Source organism: Nyctereutes procyonoides, unplaced genomic scaffold, assembly GCF_905146905.1.
Source record: "Nyctereutes procyonoides isolate TBG_1078 unplaced genomic scaffold, NYPRO_anot_genome, whole genome shotgun sequence".
Taxonomy (NCBI): Eukaryota; Metazoa; Chordata; class Mammalia; order Carnivora; family Canidae; genus Nyctereutes; species Nyctereutes procyonoides.
The window spans coordinates 18,170,336-18,192,344 of NW_026575133.1; the positions used below are offsets into that span (position 1 = coordinate 18,170,336).

At 35.3% G+C, this 22,009-nt stretch overlaps 1 protein-coding gene across 1 annotated transcript in view; it reads left to right on the top strand.

Moving 5' to 3' along the window:
- TRUB1 (TruB pseudouridine synthase family member 1) overlaps positions 1-22,009 on the top strand; it is a 38,206-nt gene that overhangs the window by 9,006 nt on the left and 7,191 nt on the right. Inside the window, exons 3-5 of the mRNA XM_055300158.1 lie at positions 2,723-2,778; positions 11,491-11,572; positions 21,703-21,775. Coding sequence (XP_055156133.1) covers positions 2,723-2,778; positions 11,491-11,572; positions 21,703-21,775 — 211 coding nt within the window. The remainder of the gene's footprint in view (positions 1-2,722; positions 2,779-11,490; positions 11,573-21,702; positions 21,776-22,009) is intronic.

The window sequence follows — 22,009 nt, forward strand, 5'->3', positions numbered from 1 at the left end:
CAAATCCTGTTATTCATTCATGCTCTCAATTCTTTCCACTTTTCAAAGTGTTGTGTCTCTGCTCATGCCTTTCTTTTGGACAAACTGCTCATCTCTTTATTATTAGAAATCCTACTGACCTTTTCCAGATTTGGTGGAAACGCTCTCTTCCTATACAGCCTGTGCACCTTGCTTTTTTATGTTAATGTAAAACTTTACATTCTATTCTTTCTTTTGTTAACTCACAGTAGGGCTGAAACCAGGTCTTACTTGTTCCTGTGCCTGTATAATAAGTACTGAATAAGTACTTAAGTGATTGAATGTTGAATGATTGAGAAAAACCTGAGTAAAAATTCTGTCAAATAAACTGTCCCTTGAATGAAAAGCTACTGGTTGGGTGGGCCTCAACTCCAGATAATCTTTCTACATACCACTTTTGTAGTAGACTTCCTAGAATTCTGTTTTCACTAATCACCTAACTTCAATGGGCCTTGGTTTTCTTGGATATAAAATGAGAAAGTTAAGTTGGGTAACTTTAAAATGCCTTCTATTTCAAACTGTCATTCTGCATCACTGACCTAGCAGAGAAATCAGCATTCCAACCATGATAAAGTCAAACATGTCAGTCTATTCTAAGACACCTATACTCTGGTTGATAAACCCACTATGCTCATCCTGAGAATCTATGCAGTTTGTTGCTTTTTTAGAACATGCTTTTCTCTTCTCTATTTCAAATTCTAAACCTCCTTTAACGCCTGTCTCAAGCTCTGTTTGAAATGCTTGAATGAAGCATTACCTGGCCTCTAGTGGTTCAGAGTACTCCCTTGTTTGACCTCCTGCAACAATTCTGTGTTCATTTTGACTCTTAATCATATACTATCTTATTGCTATCTAGCATTATTTACTCATTGATTCATGCACCATTTATTTTGAGCACTTGTAATTTCCCTTATCTATATTTTATTTTCCCTGTGAGATTATAAACTCTTTCAAATCAGGAAATGTTCTGTTCCATGAAAAGTATTGTTCTTGGGACTGTGTGCATAGTAGCTGCTCCAGAAATATTGACTGGGGATTCTTTTTTTTTTTTTTTTTTTTAAAGATTTTTATTTATTCATGAGACACACACACACACAGACAGAGGCAGAGGGAGAGGCAAGCTGCATGCAGGGAGCCTGATGTGGGACTCTATCCTGGTCTCCAGGATCACGCCCTGGGCTGAAGGCGGCGCTAAACCACTGAGCCATCTGGGCTGCCCAAGGCTGGGGATTCTTGAATGGGATGAAATTGCATTAGATCTTTGTTATTACTATACAGAGTTTTCCCTGGACAGCAGCAGCTATCATTTACATAATATGATGCTCAACAGAGGATACTAAAGGCAATTTTTTTATCTTAGTCTTTGAACTAATATGATCTATCATAGAAGCTTAGAGAGGGTTTGGGATGGCTTTATGTAGGGGTTGAGATTTGAGCTGGATTTCACAGGATGGATTTTGAACACTAAAGAGTTGGTGCTGTGGTCATTGGGACCCTATTGAAGACTGTACTGCTTTGTAGTGTGCAGTACAGATAATCAGAAATGGTTATAAAATGGTATGAATTGGAAGAGAAAGGGATAGAATGTAGAACAGTCAGGTTGATAGTGATTTAGGCTAATTTAGGCTTATGGCAGTGGGAAAAAAGCCTAGATGAGTAAGGTGGTAGAAGGATGAAAAGGAAGAGGGGTCTACTATTAGACAGCCTAGTCTGAATTTTAACTCCACCATATACTAGTTGTGAGATGCTGGGCAAAGTTCTTAGTCTCAGTTTTCTCATCTTTAAAATAGGTATTATTTTTTAGGCTTGTTATAAGGATTAAATGAGCTAATAAATGGAAAGCATTTAGAGTAGAATTTGATACATGGTAAGCTCAATGAATGATATCTGCTATAAATATTCATGATAATTCTTTCAGCTGCTCAATCATTTCTTTTTTTTTTCTTGTAATTTCTGAATTGTGGTGTTTATACTGTGTTGTTTTACAAAATTATACCCATGGATGAGAAATACTTCAATTATTATAAAAATTTGCTTTCTGTTAACTGAAGAAATGATTATAAACTTTCATTCTCATGTGGGGAAATGTGTTGTCGTAAGGGTAAATGATGTTTGAAATTGAAGAGATACTTAATACATGGGTTGTGTGTTGTACTTAATGTATAGTCTGTGTGACTTTACATTCTCTCCCAGCTCTCCTTTTACCCTGTGTTCTTCCTCAGTGTTTGGTTGATCTGTTACATTTCTGTTTTCTTGATTGTATACTCCTGGACACTGATCATCAGTAAATGGTTCACTAGCTATGATGAGGACTTTTACTTTGTTGATAATAAACTCTATCAAAAGGGTTTATCATACTGTGGTTAAATTGTACCATGTATTTTTCACTGATCCTCATATAAGATTACAGGGATTCCTCTGAGATTGTTCTAAAACTTTTCATTATGTAGTGGTCTGGATTGAGGTTTCTATCATGTTTAACACTTTGTGAGAAAAAAGAATGTCCCTCACATCTCTTCAGAATTTCTAAGTTACAGGACAAGTTCAACTGATAGGAGTGATAGGAGCCCTCTTGTTATGCTAAATATATGTTCTTTCAACTTTTTATTACATGTGCCAGGAAATTATGACCAAAGTATATAGATAATTCAAAAATCTAGTTTTCAGAATAGAATGTCATAATATCTCTTTCTTTGATTTACAGTGGTTGGAATTGGAAGGGGAACAAAAATGTTGACCGGTATGTTGTCAGGGTCCAAGGTAAGAACACTGGAATACTTTTTATTTTCTCTTGAATATTTTTCTTAATGACCTATGTTTTGGATTTTAATCAATTAAAAAACTGTGTATGTTGCATTTACAGGTGTTATTCCAAGTATTAATTAGGTCTGTCATGATATCTGAGATTCAAAATAGTGAAACTATAAATTGGAAATTCTTAACAAATTGATTTATGGAATCAGAAACTCTGCAGTGCTTATAATTTTAAAAAATTATATTGTCTTTTTATGTATTTCTTAGATGAAAGAGAACTTAACAGATCATAAATTCTGTTGGTAGATTTTTTTTAAACCTTGGAATTTTTATAAAAACAAAACCATTAAAAAAAAAAGAACAATACCATTTTGTAACCCATACACTTTTCAGCAAAAAAAAAAAATAAATAAAAAAACTGCTTTGTTCAACAGTTACAAAATGTTTATTAAAGACAAGTGAAGCTTTCTAGGAGATGATGATAAGTTATGTCATTCATCTGTCATTCATTAGTAACCTTGGCTAAATCAAAAAACACTTTTTGAGGCACTTGATGAGTAGGGAAAGGAAGGTTTACACAGAGGCAGGGAGAGTTTGTAAATCTGTGGGTAGCTTCAGGCATTCAGTGGGAACCCTCCTGCAAAGAACAACGATAGAAGGAGCATGAAACAGAGGTCAGTGTGTCAAAGGGGTTAACCTCTCTGGGCTTCTCAGTTTTTCCTTAGGAAGAATGATTTGATCCCCTTTAGGCTCTCTTGTGGCTCTAAAAGAGACAATCTTGTCTGTATTCTAATTAGCAGTGAGATGCTGGTTATAATAGTTGGGGCTAGGGATCAGCGAAAATGCCTATGCAGGAAGATTAATAAGCCTCTAGGTAGAGAAGAATTTTAGCAAGTTCCTGGACTTTTTATTTGTTTTAAAACCCTAACTCTAAGTGGGATATGAATAGTTGTAAAGTGAATTTGTCTAAATTGTTTCTTAAAATATGTAGATGGTCAAAGACCATTGGAAAAAAACCTTCCAGTTTATTGCAGCCTGATGACTTTTATAAAATAGAATTTAAATCCTCTGGCAACATCAAATTGCTAAATAGGTTTCTAAGCACGCTCATTTTCTGAGCTTATCTCATCATGGATACTGGCTCGTGGAGCACACTTTGAGTGGCAGTGGTCTAAGTAAGCTTTTCTTAAAATAAAAAGCCCTCGAGAACATATTGTCTTTGACATCCCATTTTAGTTATCAACTGGAATAGAAACCTGTGTCTTTCAGTTGGAAAGGATCTTTATACCTTAGATAAATGGAAAAATTTCAGTGTGTCTAGCTGTGTAATCCTTAAGATGTTGGTGTTGAAAAATAAAAAAATTTTAAAACAAAAATTGTGTTAAATGGCAGAGTTTGACTGTTTTGCTAATTTGTACCTTCTGCTTAAATAATTACACGTAATTTAGATTTTGTCTCTGGTACAGGATTTTGCCATTTGCTTAATATTTGTTTCTTAACTCTACAATATATGGTTATATTGATGCAGGATTATGGATGATGTTTAGTTTCTTTTTCACATTATTTAGTATTTTTCAAAATCTTTACAATGAATAAATCACTTTTATAATAATAACAAAAAAGATATATTTGCATTAAGGATTTGCTCTCTTACTCCAAGATAAATGATGTTGCATTCATTGGAATATTCATTATTCACCTTTCCCCTTCTCCCAAAACCACAAATCCAACACACTATTGAAAAGTTTTACATATAAATTCCAGGCATATTTCCAGAAATATGACCGGAAATGTGAATACATCATTGGCTCTGGTTTAAGCTTTATTTATCATGAACCATTTTGGTATTCAGCTAGGAAAGCTGAATGTCATACAGTGAAATCACTGATCCTCGGATGACTGTATCCTAAATAGAAAATCCCAGGTGCATCTTATTACAGAAACCTAGTTCTTGGGTGCTTCACATTTCAAAAATAGCCATTTTTATCTTGTTAGCTATTTCTTTTTCTTACACTTTTAATTTTAGATTAGGTATCTGTTAAAAATTAACTCATTTAAATTTAAGTATGTGGAATACTACATTTTTATCAAAAGCAGTTAAAAATTTTTAATGAATTTTTAAAAATAGATTTTGTCTTTAGCTCTGGAGTGAATCTTTGAGATGGCTTTCAAAAATTTTTTGATCAAGGCCTATAGTGAGAAATTAATTTTACATCGTGATCCTATATACACATACATGTCTAAAAAAACAAAAATTTCAGGGGCACTTGAGCAGCTCAGTTGGTTAAGCGTCTGCCTTTGGCTCAGATCATGACCCCAGGGTCTTGGGATGAACCTGGTATGGACCTCCCTGCTTAATGGGGAGTCTGCTTTTCCTTCTCCCTTTGCCCCTCCCCCCAACTCATATGCACATGTGCACTCTCTCTCTCAAATAAAATCTTGAAAAAACAAACAAAAATTTCATCAAAGAGCCTTAACCCTGTGTACAATGTACTCTTGATATTTTTCCTTCTACTTCATTAAGAAAAATTAGGGATGCCTGGGTGGTTCAGGGGTTGAGCATCTGCCTTGGGCTTAGGGCATGATCCTGGGGCCCTGGGATCCAATCCCACATTGGCCTCCCTGTGGGGGGAGCAAGCTTCTCCCTCTGCCTTGTGTCTCTGCCTCTCATTCTGTGTCTCTCATGAATAAATAAAATCTTAAAAAAAAGAAAAAAGAAAAATTGCAGCCTCTTAACTAGGCACAGACCTACCATTGGCCCTAATGTTTGCTCTTTTCTACTTTATACTTTTACAACCAAATTTTATTTTTATTACAATGCTACTAGAAAAATTAGACTTACAGTATGTGTAGGGTGGAGTTGCCTCAAGAGTAGAATTATTTAGCTGTTGGATGGCAAATATTTGATGTTCACATTACAGCCGTATCACAGTACATCTTTCCTTTACCATCCAGTCCTGATTAGAGACATTGCTAATTGAACACGGCCTAACACTCTTTCCTGCTGAATCAAGAAATATCCTTAGAATTCATTTCAATATAATGCCACTTCATACAGCCACTGTCCATTAATGAGTGACTTTTTAAATAAAATTTTTATGCCATCAGATTATTTTGCTCTTATTCTTTGAAGACCAAAGACCATTGAAACTGCTCACTTCCTTTCTTGCCTTCCTTCTGATTCACATCAGTGTGTGATCAAGAGTCCCTCTCTGTGTTCTTCATTACTTCCTCTCCTGTCTTGTAGTACTTTTTGTTTTGCCAATGAACATGTTTCTCTTGAGTCATTTTTTTTCACTATGTGCTCTTTTGTATTACATGTATATATAATGTGTATAAAAAGCATCTAGGTTTTCTGTATTATACCATGTGTACAGAAGTTGATTGATAAATCCTCTTGTTGACCCTTGAACAATGCAGGGATTAGGGGTACTGACCCCCTACATAGTCAAAAATCACCATATAACTTTGATTTCCTAAAAGTTTAACTACCAATAGCCTACTGTTGACCAGAAGCATTACATCAGAAGGAGTCGATTAATATATACTTTGTATGTTATTTGTATTTTATACTGTATTCTTAAAGTAAACTGGATAAAAGGAAGTGATATTAAGAAAATCATAAGGAAGAGATAATACATACAGTGCTATACAATAAAAAATTGCATATAAGTGGACCCACATAGTTCAAACGTATATTATTCAAGGATCAGTAATATTACCGTTGCCAAGGGTTTCATGTATTCCCAGATCTCTAGGCCTATTGGATCTCTCTTACTACATATGCCATAGACACTGACATTTATTTTATCTAAGCAAGTTCTGTTAGAAATCTTGAGCGCAATTAATTTCATTTCTTTTTCATATCTGTGATTTCTGGTAGCCGAGGCAAAACATGGTACTCATGAGAAGCAGGAAGCATTACCTGTCATTTCTTTAAGCAGCAAAGTTTCTTTGGGCATTAAAGTGAGGAAGAAATTTCTTACCGTGAGGGATATTGCATGACAGACAGTGGTTCTCAAAAATAGTTTTACAACAGATACAGAAGTGGATCTAAATAAGGTGTATTGGGTAAGGGACACCTGGGTGGCTCAGCAGTTGAGTGCCTGCCTTTGGCCCAGGGCGTAATCCTGGAGTCCCGGGATCGAGTCCCACATCAGGCTCCCTGCATGGAGTCTGCTTCTCTGCCTATGTCTCTGCCCCTCTCTCTCTGTGTCTCTCATGAATAAATAAATAAAATCTTAAAAAAAAATTAAAATAAACACACCAGCAAAGGAAAGCAAGTGATAACATATATATATATGTTATATATCATATATATAAATATATATATATATATATATATTTTTTTTTTTTTTTAAAGATGTATTAGGTAAGATAATTCTGAGAGAAGTTAGGCTAATGTGTCCTTTTGGCCTAACTTGATCTAAATTCCTAGAAGGCGGCAGTGGTTGCATGGTCCCTCTACTAGCCTCTCTAAATTAGACTTTGCGCTAATCACTGAGCAGAAGATGGATAGCAGATGTCCTTAGAAGTAACAAACTTTGATGAGGTTTTGTAGTGCTACCTTTATTAGTTTCCTAGATTGCTGATTAAAGTCAGTTACTTATATGTGCTTTAGAAACCACATGAGCAGATGGAAGGGTTGATGTCCTATTATGAAATCACTGATGCCATATAAAGACTAATAGCATTTTCCAGATGTAAGGCTACTCCCCTGTCTCTGTGGAAATAAACTAAAATGGTACCTGTAGGCAAAGCCAACATTTCCTCAGAAAGCAGCTTTGTATCCCTCCCATTGAACCTTCCGCCAAGTATACAGTAGCATTTTTAGGTTAACCAGTCAATGTCAACTCTGAAATGGGACTTGAATATTACTCCTGTGAAATATAAGCCCACTCTCCAGGACTTGCACATTTCTGTCATTTTCTCCAGAGGCTAGTCTAATTTGTACCTTGTCTTTACACTCTATTAATATTCATACATTTCATAAGTACTATATTGAAAATTTGAAGGGCTTACACTTACTATCTGTAGAGTTGTTCCTTTTTAATGAAGACATTCGAGGTCACGTGGTCTTGGTTTGGTAAGTTTAAAAAAAAAGGTTCTTCCTAGTTGTAAATAATATTCCTTTGTTTGTGAAACTCTGAATCACAAACTTTCAAATCAAATCTTGGAAAAAGCAGTTGCCTAGTTGAGATGAAGATGATTATGTATCTTTCTGTAATATAAAAACATTTTCCTTTATACTGAAGAGTACAGAATCCAATTTGCTCTTAGAGCTGTTGAGCTTGCTCAGGAGTTCAGGGAGCTTAAAGATGAGTGAAGTAGAGAGTACATACTACTAGTATCAGAGAGAAACTGTGAATCCCAAAGAGCACACAATTCACCGGAAACTTCTTTAAGAATTCTGTAGAACCTCTTTTTGTTTTGTTGTAGTTAAATTATGTTGTAGTGAATACCTTAATAGAATTCAGAATTACCAGGTATGCAACCCATCTCTGTGTAGAATTTAGGACAGTAAACAGAAATACTTAAGACCCCATAGGATAAAATGGTAGCGTGTGTGTGTGTGTATTCCTATGTTTTTGTTTTTTTTTTTTTCCTCTAACCCATATCTTCTTGGTGGTGAGGTTTTGTTTCTCTTGGAGGCTTACCGATCTGGGTGGATTTTTCTTAGTAGCTTTGGGACCATTGACTAGAATTAAAAAATTATCACTAGATGCCAAGACAAGGGAGATCTAGAAAACAGCTATGATTTAGATCAGCAGTCCTTTGTATTTCTCACAAAGTATGGTCCAGGGACTTCTGAGGCTTTTGAGGGGTCTGTTGAAGTCAAAACTGTTTTTGTAGCTTTGCAATCTGATAAGCATATTGTGGAGTTTTTCAGAGGTTACTTGGGTGATAGCATGGCTCTGATAGTTAATGGGATGTGTGCTTGTGTATCCGTGTTTTACACATTTTTGAGTTTTAATTTCTAACAGATAAGTATCAACAGATAAACCTCATGAAAAAAAACTTGTGGTGCTAAGGTTTCTAAATAACTTTCAGGTGTATATAGGGGTCTAAAACCACAATGTCTGAGAATTGCTATTTAGGTATTATTTCCCTTAAAAAGAATCCAGTAGGTAGCTCACAGTTGTGAGCGCAGAACCTGAAAGGATTTGAAACTTGGTGGATACAATCTGCATGTCCCAAACTATGGTGAAATGTGGAAAATTGCACAGATAAGAACTTCCCCAACATGGATATAATTCTATCCACAACTTTTTATTAAGTAGCTATACTGTGTTTCCATCTAGTAAGAAACAATAGAAGAGCAGTGCGAAATCCAAGCTAACAGTTTGTAATTGGAGAAGATAAGGATCAATATTTATCTTTCTCACAAGCACCTCCTAGAATGTACTTTGTACATTCACAGTCCTTAAGAAACATGATTGAATGAATGAACACACTAGTGAATGAATGAATACGTGATATGGGTTTGATACAGGCTTTCATTCTTCTTATGTAAGGAACTTCTATTGGGCACCTACTCAACTATTCTGGCAGGTGGTGTTTGGAAGTTGAGATGAATTAATAGGGTGGTTTTGAAAGATGAACAGGGTGTAGGATTTGATTCTTAGAGAAGAGAGGAAGCTCAAGGCTAGGGAAGTATATGTGCAAGAACCCCTGAAGTCGAGAGACTAAAATGAGCATTGCACACAGAAAGCATGTTCCAAGATTAAAAGGTTCCTGGTTAAAACTTGTTACATAGAATAGCTCATACATTTCCAAGGCACAGTAAACATGATTGCAGGTTTTTTCTCATGCAGTGAGACAGATGATTAAGGCAAAAATCAGAGCATTTTCCTGGAAAGTCACTCTAACTAGCTGAGTTACTCTAACCACTGTTACTGTGAGTCTTTCCGTATTTTTTTTAAAATAATAATGATGATAATAGTGTTGTTCAGTGTTGCTTACCATGGCCAGGTACTGTGTTCTCAACTCTGCCCTCCTGAGGTACTATCATCATCTCTGTCTTAAGATAAGGACAACAAGGATCTAGCAGGAAAGACTGCCTTAGCTTACTTTACTCATGTGATGGAGTCAGGATTCAAACCTTTGAGTCCACACTCTTCCCATTCACCCTGCTGTTTGTACTTCTCTCTATAGTATGCTTAATCCTGCTCGATTGTTCCAAAATATGGAGGCAGGAATGGAGCATCTTGAGTAATGAGACTGAATGTTTAGTTACAAGAAACTAATTTTTGTTAATACTAATGGAATTTTGCAGGGAACTTTTAAAATTTTATTTTAATTCCATTACAGTTAGCATATAGTGTTATATTAGTTTCATGTGGACAATATAGTAATTCAGCAATTCTGCACATTACTCAGTGCTCATCACAAGTGTACTCTGAATCCCCATCACCCATTTCTCCCATCCCCCCACCCAACTCCCCTCTAGTCACCTTCAGTTTGTCCTTTCTAGTTAAGAGTCTGTTTCTTGGTTTGTCTCTTTTTTCTTTGTTCATTTGTTTTGTTTCTTAAATTCTACATATGAGTGAAATCATATGGTATTTGTCTGACAATACCAATGAAATTCTTAAAAGTTAATTCAAATACATTGGAACATTCCCTCCTGTTTTCCATTGTTTAAAAAAATTATTTTGAGGGGCACCTGGGTGAGGCTCAGTCATTTGAGCGTTGGATTCATGATTTCAGCCCAGGTCATGATCTTAGGGTCTTGAGATTGAGCCCCACATTGAGCTCTGTGCTCAGCGTCGGGGAATCTGCTCCTCTCCCCACCTGTGTGTGTTCATTCTCTCTCAAAAAAATAAATCTTGAAAAAAAAAAAGAATATATTACACAAGTGTGCCCTGAGGTACGAAGTAAAATAGTCCTTGGTTAACTATGAATGCTCTTAATTCTTTGCTTATGAATAAATGATCAGTTCTTAGAAGTGACTTTTTTCCTTTCAGAGAGCTCAAGAAGTAGCTATTTCTCTTTATTATTAAGAAAACACATGTACTATTAAGTACACTACCTCTGTGCTAGTTTGACTCACTTTCAATATATTTAGCTTTTGCTTAATTATCTAATCAAGTTAATGAAATTAGTCTTAGTATTTCATGTAAGAAATAGTAAACTTATTTATTTTTAAATTAATTTTAATTATGTGGGTGGTAAGATTGTTGAATGTTGTGATGGCCATTTAGAGATTTATTGTACCATTCTTTGCACTTCATAAGTATATTTGACTTTTTCCTTCAGAATCAAAACTGCCTAGTATAAAACTAGTTTTAGAAATTTCTTTGTGGGATGCCTGGGTGGCTCAGTGAGTGTCTGCCTTTGGCTCAGGTTGTGATCCCAGGGTCCTGGGATCAAGTCCCACATTAGGCCCCCACCAGGGAGCCGCTTCTCCCTCTGCCTCTCTCATGAACAAATAAATAAAATCTTTAAAAAAAAAATTCCTTTGTAATAACTGTGTTTATAAGTCATAATTGTCAATAAAATAAGGCTTTTCTTTGTCATATTGGCTGGTGTGGGAAGTTTGTGAGTGCTCCTCACTTACTATATATCAAAAATTAATAAAACAGCTGCAATCTCTTATTTTTGCCTTTATTTTGTGTCAAGTTGGCAGTATTAGTAAAATTCTGTAAAAACTTTTAGACATCTATAACAGTTTTCCTTTACCTTACGACCTATTTTTCTTGTTTGTTTCTCTTCCTCTAGAGGTATATTGCCATTGGAGAACTGGGGAAAGCTACTGACACACTGGACTCTACTGGGAAAGTAACAGAAGAAAAACCTTACGGTATGATGTTCATCTAATGTAGTTCTCTTTTTAACATTTAGAGAAAGTTTCTGTGAAATCAGAATTGTAAAATCTCTTACTGAATATTAACAGTGATTGTTACAGTTTTTAGTATATTTCCTTGGGTTAATGGGATTGCAAGTTATTGACCACATTTTTACTTACTTGGTGTGAGTTTGTTAAAAAAGATTTATCATAACTGCCTCTTTTCTTCTGATCAATTGTTTTAATATTCAGAGTTCTTCCAAAGAATTCTCTTGCCAAAAAAACACATATAGCTAGGAATTAGGGATTTTACCTGTGTCTTATCATTGTTTATTTACTTATTTCTTTTAACAATTATTTCTTAGCTTTTGAAGTGTATCAGGTTTAGTGCTTTACAACTAATCTTGTTTCTGTGCTTTTGGTGTATGTAAAAAAACATGACAGAGGGAAAACTATTTCTCTGGAAGTAAAACAGAACTCACTGGGGCCCACCTTGATTTTTCTACCATTCCTTCTTTTACTACTGTAAGGATAGATAAATGAAGTGGTTTCCTAGCAACTGTCAGGGTGTGATACTATTCATAATACAGTGGTTGCCATTCTCTGTAGTCAGTTCACCTACATTATTATGTCATCAATTGTGAATTATTTTTGTAGGCTTTTTTGTTGTTGTTGTTTTGGGTTGTTTTGTTTTTTTGGCCTATGTTTAATGTTACCTCTTTTTATTTAGCCAGCCCAACATCTGGCTTTCCTATGTTTTTGTGTTGAGTGTCCTTAATATATATTCCATATTGCCCTAGTACTAAGACCAGTCTTCTCCTTGGTCATAGTAGCTTCGCTTGTCTTGTTAACATTTATATGTAACTTAGTGTCTTAGTTGATTAATCAAGCAATATAATCAAAAGATAAATCACTGATTTATGGTGTTAAAAAATAGGTATTAAATTAGCTTTGAAACTATTATTATTAGAAATAATAGCAGACCCTCACTTAATAGTAACCCAACCATAATTTTCAATAAAAAGCTTTTGAGAGATTAGAAAGGCATAGGACAATTGGAGGATGTCAGAGATTTCCAGAAATACTAAAGTATATGCCAGTACCTATATAATTAGAAGAATGGTGAGGAAGTAAAATTGGTAAGACTTCTTGATACGATAAAGTAGTGAGGGAGAGGACATTGACAACCAAGATCTAGGTTTCTAGGTTTTAAAGTTGGTTATGTGATGATAATTTACTGAGTAGGGATACTAGAAGAAGACCAAGGTGATGAAAATACAGTTGACCCATGAATAGCACAAATTTTTCTTGTGTGGGTCCACTTATGCATGAATTTTTAAAACAAATACAGTATGGTATTAAAAATGTAAATGTGTTTTCCTTATGATTTTTTTTTTAAGATTTTATTTATTTAGAGAGTGTGTGCTTGTGGGCAGGGGGAGGGGCAGAAGGAGAGAGAGAATCTCAAGCAGACTCCAAGCTGAGTGTAGAGCTCCATGCAGGGCTCAATCTCATGACCCTGAGATCATGGCCTGAGGTGAAATCAAGAGTCAGTCGCTTAACTGAATGAGCCACCCAGGTGCCCTTTCCTTATGATTTTCTTAGTAACATCTTTTTTCTAGCTTACTTTACTGTTAGAATAAAGTATTAAATATATATATAATATACAAAATACATGTTAATCATCTGTTTATGTTCTTGGCAAGGCTTTTAGTCAACAGCAGGCTATTAGTATTTACGTTTTGGAGGGAGTCAAAAGTTACACATGGATTTTTTACTTTATGGGGGTTCTGTGCCCCTTAATCCCTTTGTTCAGGAGTCACCTATATTTAAACATTCCCTTCCTTCTGGCTCTTAATAGGCATTTTGGAATTTTAAAAAATTCTGTATTGTGCAATTTGTAATCTTACTTTAAAGAAAACTTAGTTTATTAAAATCATCGTATTATATGTTGAAATAAGTCATGGAGAAACCAAGTAACTTTCTTCAGAACGGGAAGGGAGACCTTCTTATTGTTTATTGAATAGTGTTTGTAGTTCCAAAAAATAAAAGCTCAGAGAATTTTGCTTATTAACATGAGTTTTCTATGTAATTTTACTAAATTAACAAATGTTGGTCATTGATTTCAACTGCTATAGCAGGTACCAAGGGGAAGATTAATAAGTATGAGACCTAACCTGTATCCTTAAGGAGCTTCTGTCTAATGGAGAACTAGGACCTATGTTCTCAACTCTCTAAGACCCAATACCGAGACCTCTAATCAATATTTTACAATGCTTCTTCACTGTCTTGAACTAAAATTCAGAGATACTCTCTCCTACCTACACATTAGGGAAAAAGTCACTAAAATACAATAAACAATATAAGGAACAAATTAAGGATTTTATAACGAATTAAGTATGTTGCTATGTAAATACATGACTATTACTGCACTAAAAGTCATAACTTAGTAGTTAGATGTTGACACAAATGTGAATGCCATAAGTACAAAGGCAGACTGATGCAGGTATGTTGTATTGGTGATGCAGTATTAGAAAATTCAGTATATGGAAAACAGCACAAAAAATACTTTGTGTTTAAATGGAAAATGGACTTAGATTCTGGACTCAGGGGATTATAAACCCACATGAATATCTGGCAGACATCCAGAAGTTATGTAGCACACAGAACACTTCATCGTGCTATCCCATCCTTCAAATTGTAGGACACCCAGCATTTCTGGTCCTCAACTATGAAATGCTGCTGGTGTTGCCACCCCACCTGGTCACTAGTGGTAACAATAAAAAAATGCAGTTCTTAATTGACCTGTTGAGGATAACTGACATATGGGTATGGTGACTAAGACAGGATGCAGTAAATGGCAAATGAATGCTCTTACGTCATTTTTGTTCTATCTAGACAAACGCTATTTTTAGCCATTGTTTCAGATACCTGAAAGCTCAGAAGAATAAAAAAAATGAGTCTGGCTCAGGAGACTCAAAGCTCAAACCATATTTATAGGACCCTTCCTTTTATTCTCTTTCACGGCACGTAGAATAAAGTATAGTGTGTGAATAAATAAGGCAGGCAATAGAAATATGGCAAAGATGACTGCAGCTAAGTCATACAAAAGGCAAAGCATCTTCCTACCTTCTGCTGCTCTTTTCTCATCCACGTCTAGGTCTTAAGTCTCAGGCACAGTTGCTTGGATTTCTGTGAACACTTGGCTTCATTGTGCTCATCTGCTCTTCACTGAGCTCAGGATACGAAGGCCATGGCTTCCCAGGCTCTTAGATGTGGACCAAGCTTCTGGGAAGGCCTGACTGCTTCTGCAATAAGAATAGGTTTTTCAGTCTCTTTTGTGGCTTTTCTACTGGAAGGCAAAAAAATGTGGAAAAAAAAAAAGTGTATCTTATGCTTATCCTCTGTTCTAAACACTGCAAACCCCCTGATCCCAAGATAGGAACTTACCAAGGTCTTCTCGAGTGGATGTAGCTAATATCTAGTGGGAGTGGCTCCTCTTTGGTCTGTGCTTTGGCTGCATACACTTCCTGGAGGAAGCTGACAAGTTGAATTGAGTCTCGAACTGTGATTTAAACAAATAGAGCACACTTTTTAGTAGGGCTGCTGTGAAGCTGGGGAATCAGTCATCTTATAGTGCCTTTTGTTTGTATTTAAACCTTTTTATTATAAAGTATTACAAAAATAAAAAGTGAATGAAACTTAAATTTATAGCTCAGTGAACTATCGCAAAGCAAACCTCCCTGCAACTACCAGTCATGTCAAGAAATAGAAGATTCCTAGAGACACCTTTCAAGCCCTAATCCATATATAGTATTCTTCTGTTGATACACATTTGACCCCAGTTTGAGGCTTTATGAAGAAAGCTGCTATGTGTATTTTGTACCTGTGTTTTGGTAGACACATGTACTAATTTCTTTTGGATATACCCCCAGGTAGAATTGCTGAGTAATGAGGTAATCCTATTATATGGAAAATAGTCAACAGTTTTCAAAGCAGTTGTATAACTTTGCATTTTCACCAACAGTAAATGAGTTCCACTGACTTGGACAACACATGGTATTAACAGTGTTTTTAATGTTGGCCATTTTGTTAAGTGTGTAGTGGTATTTTATTATGATTTCATTTGATTATTAATGAGATTTAGCACTTAATCATATGTGTTTTGGCTTCTTAGCCATATTCTTTTGTGTATTGTCCAGGTCTCTTGCCCATTCTTTTTGCTTTTGTTTTTGATTTTCTTTCTGTATTGAGTCACCTTTTTAAAAAAAATGATTTGGGGCAGTCCGCGTGGCTCAGCGGTTTAGCGCCGCCTTCGGCTCAGGGTGTGATCTTGGAGACCCAAGATCGAGTCCCACATTGGGTTCCCAGCATGGGGCCTGCTTCTTCCTCTGCCTAGGTCTCTGCCTCTCTCTGTGTGTCTCATGAATAAATAAATAAAATCTTTAAAAAAAACAAAACAAAACAATGATTTGTATGAGATCTTTGTATACAATGGATGCTCTTTTGTTATATGTCTTATGTATATTTTATTCTATTCTGTGGCTTTTATCTCTCTTAATTTTATCTTAGAAAACAGAAACTTTTAGTTTTATGTCTTTATTTTTTTTATTTAAACGTTTTTGTTTTTTTTTTTACTTATTTATTCATGAGAGACATAGAGAGGCAGAGACATAGGCAGAGGGAGAAGCAGGTTCCCTGCAGGGAGCCCCTTGTGGGACTCAATCCCAGGACCTCAGGATCACGCCCTTAGCCGAAGGCAGATGCTCAACTGCTGAGCCACCCACGCAACCTGAAGGTTTTAGTTTTAATTTATTTAGTTTACTTTATCAAATCTTTTCCTTTGTGATTAGTCCAATTCTTTTGGTGACCAGTTAAAAAACTGTTGTATTGTCTTAAATCATGAGCAGACACTGAATTTCATTGAATACTTTCCTAATATCAGTTGATTTTTCTCCTTTTTCAAATAATTAACTAACCTTACATTTCTAAAGTAAGCCCAAATTGATGATAATATGTTATCCTTTACATGAATTGTTGAATTTAGTTTGCCAGTATTTGGTTTAGGATTTTTGCATCTTTGTTTCTGAGATTACCTTCTATTTTTCCTTCCTGTTAATGTCCTTGACTGGTTTTAATATCAGAGTTATGCTGACCTCATAAAATGGGTTGGGAAGTGTTCGCTTTCTTTTTTCCTCTAGAATGTCTTTCTTCTTCTAACGTTTGGTAGAATTTTTACTGGTGGACATCTGACATCTGGAGTTTTCTTTGTTAGGAAGGTTTTTAATCATGGCTTTCTCTATTAAATATCATACAATATCTCTTACTTCTTGTGTCATTCTAGATAATTTTTACCCTAAGAATTTGTTCATTTCATCTAAATTTCCAAACTTACTAGTGTAAAGTTGTTTATACTATTCCTTTATGATCTTTTTATTTTGAAATAATATCAAACATATTTTTATAGTTTTCAGTATGTAGATCTTTCACTTGGTTTGTATATGAAATCCCTAAGTCCTTCATATTTTTTGATGCTATTATAAATTGAATTTTAAAAATGTCAGTTTCTGATCATTCATTCTTAATATAGAAAAATGGAGTTAATTTTTAAATATTGGTTTTATTTCTTTTAGCCTTGCTAAACTCACTAATTCAAGTCACTTTTGTGTAGATTCCTTGTGAGGGGGGATCCAAAGTAGATATTTTTCCAGGTCTCCATTAGCCCTACTCCTCAGATGTGGCTTTTCTGGGGCCTCTGTCAAATACCCTGGGTATTCAGCCAACTTTCTTCATGCTGATGGTTGGAATTCACACATCTTCCCACCTTGTAAGAGCTTTAGTCGTAGTTCTTTGGTTAACTATGTGGCAACTCACTGTATTATATGCAGTATGGAATTTAGCCAGTCTCAAGTGGACCCCTCTAGACATCTCTTTCTCTGTGTGTTTCTCTCAAATTCCACCTGCTGCTTCCCCAATTTCTGATTTTTATCAATGAGATTGTTACTAGTTGATGGACTGTAAAGTTTCTTGGTTCCTGTCTTCTTGAAGGAAAAAATTCAGTTGAGGGACTTGCTGGAGAATTAAAGCACCAAAGGTTTTATTTAGCAAAGGGGAAGTACACTCCAGAAACATAGCAAAAGAGATTGGTTTAAGGGAGAGGGAGCGGTCTCTGCATGGAGACTGGGTGGTCTCTGGCAGTTTTGCATTTGCTATCCTTTCTCCTCTCTTGCTCATCTTTATCTATCTCCTGAGTCTGGCAAGATCACAGTGCTCTTTTGGGATTTTCCTCCTTGTACCATGGTCCAGAAAGCATTTCTGAGTGAAGCAAATGATCCTCAGAAAGGCTTACCTGTTTCTTTCCCTTCTTTCAGAGATTACAGTCTTTGCTATCTGTTGTCTAATGTTCGAAAACAGTTCTGCACTATATATTTTTTTCAATTGAAAAGCTGCTTTTAGGGGTAGAGCTTGTCCAGGAACGGTTACTCTATCCTGGTGGAATATTGCTTTTAACCATACAGTTCAGTTAAATGCCAGCTATCGTGATGTAAGTAGAGTCAACAAATATTAAGCAAATAATAATGTGTGACATGATCTTGCATATATTACGTTATTGTGAGAATGACTTTTTAAAATTAATTTCAAATGAATACTGCCACATTGATGGTTTATTAGTTCCTAAACAAAGAATAATTACCCAAGTCCTGTGACACTTTTATCATACCCATCTTCTTTTACCAAATGTACGTCTTTTGGATAGTTATTGGATGTAATTGCTTTAGAGATTTTGTCATTTCTTTGTAAATCCTTTGGAGATAGTCTTTTTTTTTTTTTTTAAGAGAGACATTTACTTATTGAAAAAGAGTATGCACAAGTCGGGGAGGGCCAGAGGGAGAAATAAAATCTCAAGCAGATAACCTCAGGGTATAGAGCCCGACACGGGGCTTTATCTCACAACTCTGAGATCATGACCTGAGTGGAAACCAAGAGTCAGATGCTTTCCCAGCTGTGCCACCCAGGCTCACCTAGAGTCTTTATTATTATTATTATTATTATTATTATTGATTATTATTTGGATTGGACTAATACCATATTTTAGAGATAAGCCAGCATGCTTCACTACATACTCATGTAGTGAATATAATAATCATATGATAAAAAATAATCATGTTTCATTCTAAAATATTACATTCATTTTTATCTTAAAACAACTTGCTACAGGAACGCCTGGGTGGCTCAGTGTTTGAGTGTCTGCTTAGGTCGTGATCCCAGGGTCCTGGGATCGAGTCCTGCATCAGATTCCTGGAAGGGAGCCTGCTTCTCCCTCTGCCTATGTCTCTGTCTCTCATCAATCAATAGATAAAATCTTAAAAAAGAAAAAACTTGCTGCGTAGGCTTTCTGTCCAGTAATTCAAACATCAGATGAATGATTGGCCTAGGTGACTTTTAAATGCCCTTTGACCTTGAGATTCTATTATTCCTCAGCTAATTCAGCAAGAATATCTTGAGTGTCTCTGTAATTGTGTACATTATATAAGAAGAAAAGCTGCTTTTTCCTTTTAGGACGTTGGAGTTTCATTGGTGAGATAATACCTGCATATATATAGTAGGTATCAGCTAAAAAATTGTGTATGTTTAGTTGCAGAATGAACAGCACAAACCAGAAATGCCTGAGACGTTAAGTCAGAAAAAGAGACATTGGCAGAGGTAGATATTTATTTTGAAAATGTATTGCTAAGTTATGAAGTATTGCAGTATTCTCAGCAATGGCATTTCTTTAGCAGTAGTCAGGAAGGAGGTGGCATTGGCTGTCCAGATTTGGAAGTTTTGCATCACGAAAGTGCCACCAGTAATTGTTTTAACATGTTTCAACAGAATGAAAATTTTTCATGGAAAAATCCTCATCATATCTGTCATGAGCTGCATCTGTTTAAAAAGCAGTATGAAGAGAATACCCATCTGAGATCTGTCTTTATGGACCGCTAGGTGTTAGAGGAAATCTCTTGAGTTCTTGTAAGCTCTTTGAGTCTAGTAGGTTCTGGTCTTTCGTTTGTGTTTAACTTGAGCATCCAGGTCACACTGAGGTTAAGACTATCTTGCTGTGTTGATATTGAAATCTGAATACAGTATTCCATGTTATCCTTTAATTTCTATTCTGCTGTTACAATGATAATTCAAAGCACATTAGTTTTTGCTTAATATTTTTTAATAAAATCAAATGTAGCATGTATGTATTAGAATAAAAAGTTTAAATAAATTTCCTTCTAAGTGAAAAAGAAGCACTATAATTTCCACTGTGAGACCTAAAGAAGTATATATTTTTGTAATTATTGAATATGAAATATATATAGTCATATATAAATATGAAAACCCCAAATACTGAATTTCAGTGTGTCTAGTTTTAATGTGTTAAAATTTTAGAACTATGTTGTAATATTATAGTAATAATATTTTATACTTAATAATATAGTGAATCTATTGGAAAGAGTATCAAAAGCTGGAAATAAGACTAACAGACACTGAAAGCTTTATGTCTTCATTCAGATCTTCTCAAATCATTCTTTAAAAAATGCTTAGTAATCATGGTATCCTTCCACTATCTTTTCTTGCACTGGCTTTTTTGTTTTTTTTTAAGATCTTATTTATTCATGAGAGACAGGCAGAGAGAGAGAGAGGCAGAGACACAGGCAGAGGGAGAAGCAGGCTCCATGCAGCGAGCCCGACATGGGACTCGATCCCAAATTTCCGAGATCAGGCCCTGTGCTGAAAGGTGGCGCTAAACCGCTGAGCCACATGGGCCGCCCTGGCTTATTTTTTAAAGTCAGACTCCTGACAGTGTTTGTTTAAAAGAACAGAAAAATTCTAAGAGCAGTGAAGGGAGGGAAGGAGACAAATAAATACTTTACCTGGGGACAGAATTGAATGTGAATGTCAGTTTTATGCCATACCACAGAACAGTTTTGAAATCTAGCCGGTGAGTTTTTAATATGGCTAATACTTAATAGTCTTTGATAACTGCATTAAGTTGTTTACAGTATTTGATGCCTGGAGAAACTTAAGACAGTTTATGGATGCTTTTCTTTTTTTAAAGATTTTATTTTTACGTAGTCTGTACACCCAAGGTGGGACTTGACCTCACAGCCCCAAGATCAAGAGTCACATGCTCCACCAACTGAGCCAACCAGGCACCACTTTCTTTTTTAAAAAAAAATTTAAAAAAATTTTTTTTAATTAAAATTTTTAATTGATTTATTTTTATTTACTTATTCTTTTAAAGTTTTACTTAATTATTCATGAGAGACACAGAGAAAGAGGCAGAGACATAGGCAGAGGGAGAAGTAGGCCCCCTTCCAGGAGCCTGATTCAGGACTCGATCCCAGGACCCCGGGATCATGACCTGAGCCAAAGGCAGACACTCAACCACTGAGCTACCCAGGTGTCCCTAATTGATTTATTTTTTAATTAAAAAATAGTTGGCATTCAGTGTTATATTGGTTTCACGTGGATAACATATTCATTGTTTACCATCTATCATCATACAAAGTTACTACAGTATTTTTGACTATATTCTCTATGCTGTACTTTTCATTCTCATAATTTACTTATTTTACAACTAGAAGCTGTACCTCTTAATCTCACTCACCTATTTTGCCCATCACCACTTATCTGGTGAGCACTAGGTAATATATATTGTCAAATCATTATGTTGTACACCTGAAACTAATAATAACATTGTATACCAATTATACTTTAAAAAAAAGAACTTATCTGTATTTCTCTATTTTCTGATCGCCTCATTTTTGAATACTACAGTACCATTTCTGTAGCTAATGCAACATTTTTCTCAGGTCTTCTAAAGGCTATAGTAAGAACCAATTAAATGTGTATAAGATGACTGGACCAGTTTTGGAGAAAATTTGGAGAAAAAAATTGAAGCAAAAAAGAAATTTAGTCTTAATATTACAAAATATAAGACTTTCTCCCCCTTTTATCCCAGTAATGTGTATTTTATTCACCGCAATAAGGGAGAATTTGGCCTACAAATATATTTTGTTAGAAAATTCTTAAATTTTCACCTTTAATGCTGTGAAAATAGCACGTATACTTCTGATTGGTTTAGTATTATATTTTTTATTCATTTTTGACAGATAAAATAACACAAGAAGATATTGAAGGCATTCTACAGAAATTTACTGGGAATATAATGCAGGTACCTCCCCTGTAAGTTCAATTATTGAATTTGAATAAATGTTTAATTTTTATTTTTTAGTGTTTATTAACATCACTTTAATGAGAAAAAAAGAGGGCTTCATTTTATGTATAGTGAGGCATGTTTTAATCTGACAACATACGATCAAGTCAAGGTGAGCCTTATTTAGACACGTTGCGGAACTTCAGCACTCTCTGAGGTAGTGGAATGTGGTTTTCTCTGTCCCTGGATGTTGCCACAGCCTG